The 5,136-nt window shown below is 42.3% G+C and overlaps 1 protein-coding gene across 1 annotated transcript; it reads left to right on the forward strand.

The window, feature by feature from the left end:
* Positions 1–224: 224 nt before the first annotated feature.
* On the forward strand, positions 225–4,766 carry SARC_11967 (hypothetical protein; the record flags this gene model as incomplete). Its single annotated transcript, XM_014293935.1, has 8 exons — positions 225–397; positions 1,195–1,346; positions 1,618–1,762; positions 2,132–2,381; positions 2,553–2,785; positions 3,097–3,402; positions 3,605–3,758; positions 4,282–4,766. Exons 1-8 carry the CDS (start codon positions 287–289, stop codon positions 4,764–4,766), a joined length of 1,836 nt encoding a protein of 611 aa, XP_014149410.1. The 5' UTR covers positions 225–286.
* Between the last annotated feature and the right edge of the window lie 370 nt (positions 4,767–5,136).

A 5,136-nucleotide genomic window follows, 5' to 3' on the forward strand; every position in this document is an offset into this window, starting at 1 on the left:
TATACATTGCAAGTATGTATGTATGTTTGTAGGTGATTCATATCGGGAGGCTATGCATACGGGAAGTGTGGCTTGAATGCGATGAGAGCTGCCAGTGGAAATTATCATGTACCAAAAAAAAAATTGTTCGACGTGGAAGTTTACAAAGCAACATTCAACTGGTTTTCATTTTTTTCAGTTTAATCTTAATCTCAACCTTAAATGCTAAACCTAAAAACCCTAAAAACCCAGTTTGCTACTCGACGACGAGTTGAATGTGCTGCCCATCTCGTCGCATTCGCGTACCATGACCACTGTGCAGAATACAAAGAAGGAGCTGACGCCGAGCATGCTTGAGTTAAATGAACTGAAGAGCTCTCTGAGAGATACCCAGCCTGTGGGAACGTTAGTGGACCAGGTATGTTTGGCGTGTGCGCCTGCGCATCACTGCACTTTCCTGTCTTGGATATCAGGATCTACCTACCACTGTTGCTGTAGGTATAGACATGTATATGTATGTGTGGGTGTTTATTTATGACGACTGGCTGTGATATGCCTGTAGATTCTGCTGACGAGTTGTTGGGCTATAGAGCTCGATGCGAGACACCCACCTTATCGGTACAGTAGCGGACTGGGTGTGCGCCCTCTACTCCCACATTTTGACGTCAAGATCTATTGTAGCAGTGCTAGTTCCTAATCATACTCTCACATGCTGATATGAGGATATGAATTTAATCAATATATGACCTTCTTGTGGCTATAAGTAAATAAGGGTCAAGCTGAATATGGATGGCGCATACTCTTTTTTAGGATTCGTGTTGTTGCACTCATATCTTCCCTTTGTGTATATATAGTCCTTACACTCTACAGCCGTCATGGTACCTGGCTTACGACTATATGAACCCATTCATCTACAGCCATGACAACTTGTAAATGCACACATCTCTATATAATCCTACATTCATATACTGTCGATAAAGCAAAGGCTATCGTGACCTTTGTTTTAGAGCATTAACCGCTGCCAGTGCTCCCAATCTTAAACCCCTTCATATATATTCTTGAGGCACATATATATGAATATATATTTATATATGAATATACATAAACCTACATATATTATATATATATATACATATATATATATATATTAGCATTGCATTGCATTGCAATAATACATACGTTCTCATGTACACATATTCTTATGTACAACTATAGGCGTATACACTTGATCAAGCGAAGGCTCTCTTGACCTTTGTCGAGGCTATCAGTGAAAAGACACTGCGCACCACAGTGACATTGACCGCTGCCAGAGGTCGCGGAAAGAGTGCTGCACTGGGTCTCGGTATTGCGGCTGCTGTTGCATATGGGTATGTTTATATATAATGTGTATAATATATTTATATATATATAGATATACACATATATTATTTATATATTTATGTATATATATATACATCTATATATATATATATATATATATAAATGTACACAGAATATATATATATATATATGTAAATAAGTATATTTATATATAAACAAGTATATTTATATGTGTACATACATACAGAGATATATATATATATATATATACGTATATGTTTTGGTATTAATTGTCCCTTTCGAATTTTGCACCCACAGCTACTCGAACATCTTTGTCACATCTCCTACGCCCGAGAATCTGAAGACAGTCTTTGAATTCGTATTCAAAGGATTTGATAAGTTGGAGTATGAGGAACATTTGGACTACGATTTAGTGGAGAGCAGCAATCCCGCTTTCAACAAGGTAGGTAGATCTAGAATAGGGAGATCTGCACCCCTGGGATTATGCAATCTATTTCCTGTCCAGTGTAGGTGGGTCTAAACCGCCAGAGATGTATGTGATGTTGTCGAGATTCCTCCCCAGTGGCTATTGTGTACAGATGTAGAAACATCTATGATATCATACGCGCAACCCACACGTATATATTTATATACTCTTTTCACACCCGCACACTTAACTATATATATCGTTGTATATATATACACCAACCCACATACACACAAGCACACACATCTATATATATGTATAATTATTTATATATATATATATATATATACAATGTACTTGCTCACGTACAAGACTGTGTACAATACCTGATCTCTTCCCACACAGGCCATTGTTCGAGTCAATATCTTCCGACAGCACAGACAGACCATCCAATACATCTCGCCCCACGACGCCAAAAAACTGGGCCAGGCGGAGCTACTTGTGATCGATGAAGCCGCTGCTATCCCTCTTCCTCTAGTCCGCTCGTTGCTAGGCAACTACCTTGTGTTTATGAGCAGTACTATCAATGGGTACGAAGGCACCGGCAGGTCGCTATCGCTCAAGCTCATCAAACAGCTGCGCAACCAATCTACTGGTATGTTATGGTAATGTATCTGGTCTTCTTTGTTTAATACATCATTATATAATATATCTATATTCGTGTATACATCGACACACACACACACACTCATATATATATATATATGCTCTATCGGATAATCCAATCACATATTAACATATGCATATGCATCAATATACACAACAGGTGGACCGGGTGTAGTACACACAGCGGCCGGTGGCGATACGGATACCACTAGCGCCACAGGCAGCCGTGTGCTAAAAGAGTTGGCACTCGAGGAACCCATCAGATATGCGGAGAATGATCCCATTGAGCGATGGCTGTATGATTTGCTATGCCTGGATGCCAACCTGGATGATTCACCTCCCGGCGGAGGCTGCCCGCATCCGTCCAAGTGTGAATTGTACTATATCAATAGGGTACGTGATATATATTCTTGCTCGAGCAATAGTGTGTGATGGTGTTTAGGGTTGTAGAGTATCTATGGTTTTAGCTGGAACCCTAAATCGATTGCAAGATCTGTTGCAGTACTCGGGGTATGATGATTTGTGCTGCATGGTTGGAGCCTTTGTTCTGAATTATCTGAACACCAATCAGCACACCTCTCTTCCCACCCCCTAAGAGCAGGCACACCACATATCTGTATAGCACATGTAGTGGTATCTGTAGTATATTCTGATTGTCTCAACACTCCTTCTCCTTTTATATCTTGGTTCAACCCACCTCGCAGGACACGCTGTTCTCGCACCACAAGGCCAGTGAGGCTTTCCTGCAGAAGCTCATGGCCCTCTACGTCGCCAGTCACTACAAGAACTCTCCCAACGACCTTCAACTGCTATCCGATGCGCCTTCGCACCGTCTGTTCTGTCTGCTTGGGCCGGTAGACCCTACTAAGAATAACTTGCCAGAGGTGTTGTGTGTGGTGCAGGTGTGTCTGGAGGGAGAGATATCCAAGGAGAGTGTGTACGCCAGTTTGGCTCGGGGTAAGACGGCGGCGGGTGATCTCATCCCCTGGACGCTCACACAACAGTTCCAGGTAGGTTGTGTACCTATACATATACATAAGTTATTTACGTTCCATTACATTACCATGGTTTGCAGGATAAAGATCTTGCCTCACTTTCTGGTTCCCGCATCGTGCGCATAGAGGCATCCGTGTATTGCTCTAGGTCTATCACGTTGTCATGGTGATTTATCTGTGTTGTGCTTTAACCCCATAACGTTACCATGGTCTACAGGATAAAGATTTCGCATCACTTTCCGGTGCCCGTATCGTGCGCATAGCTACCCACCCGTCGTATCAGAAAATGGGGTACGGCTCTCGGGCCATCGACCTATTGGGAGAGTACTTCTCTGGGAATATCCCCTGCACATCTGATAATCCTATAACCGGTAGGTGGCATGGTACATTGTATATTTATATTATATGCATTCACACTTATGTCAATTGTACGTAGTCACATATGTCTATAATGGATGCCGTTATATTTATAACTATGTATAGTTCACGTGTTCACATTTATCTATATTATTTGCATTTCCATTTATGTAATATTGTACGTTACCTATATAAACTTAACATAAAAATTGTACCCGGTCACATGTAGCTACGATGTACGCATTCACACATACTTATTGTACGTATCCACATATATCTATTTGATGTGTATTCCCAGACGGTATGTTCATCCGTAGCCTTTAATACGTTTACATTCCATGCAATCACATGTATCTGCATTGTACGTGTAACGTATATCTGTACTGTACAAATTCGCACATCTGTGTTTTGTACGCATTCGCATACATGTATATTGTACATATTCTAATATATCTACATAGTATCTCTACTCTGTATTTATTTCATATCTCTACATTGTACGTATCCCCATACGTCTACACTATACGTATTACGCAGAGGGTATGTTCAGCCGAGTAGCGGGAGACGATGACACCGCAGACGACCTTCTCAGCGAAAACGTTAAGTCTCGCACAGACCTACCACCGCTTCTATCAACGCTTTCCGAGCGTCCGGCCGAGAGGCTGCACTGGATGGGCGTGGCGTACGGGCTGACCGATACACTACTCAAGTTCTGGAAACGGTCCCGCTTTGAACCGGTATATGTGCGCCAGACCAGCAACGAGTTGACCGGCGAGCACTCGTGCATCATGCTGAAGGCCCTGGCCAATGAGGATCTCGAGACGTCTGTGCCAGAGGGGTGGTTGCATACCTACACGGCGGACTTCAGACGGCGTTTCTGCAGTCTGTTGTCTTTCCAGTTTAAGACGTTCAGTTCGTCGCTGGCTATGCAGGCCCTGGAGAAGCCCGGCACGCGGATATGCGACCCCAAGCCCACACATCCGATGGAGAAGGCAGAGTTCGATACCTTGGTATGGGCCTGAGTTTATTGTGCAGTGGTGTCGTGACTTATGTGTGTGAACTCGTTGGCAGAGTTGAAGCGCTATGTATGTGTGTATAATACCTTGCACGCTGGTATGTGACCGCTAGTCTATTCATCGTATGGAAAAGGTTGAGTCTGACGCCGTGATATAGGCCCACACTCCACGTGGGCAGATTGGGATGGGTTGGTATACCATCATTTCGGTATATTTCTCTTTCACTGTCTGCGTATGGAAGATTCCAATTGATCGATATCAGATATTATTCGTCACACTATAGGTTCTAATATTACAAATTAACAGATGTGTGCATGGGCGTATATATATATATATATATATATATATTGTGTGTATATATGTATATATATATATA

The sequence above is a fragment of the Sphaeroforma arctica genome (genome assembly GCF_001186125.1).
Source record: "Sphaeroforma arctica JP610 unplaced genomic scaffold supercont1.1984, whole genome shotgun sequence".
NCBI lineage: Eukaryota > Ichthyosporea > Ichthyophonida > Sphaeroforma > Sphaeroforma arctica.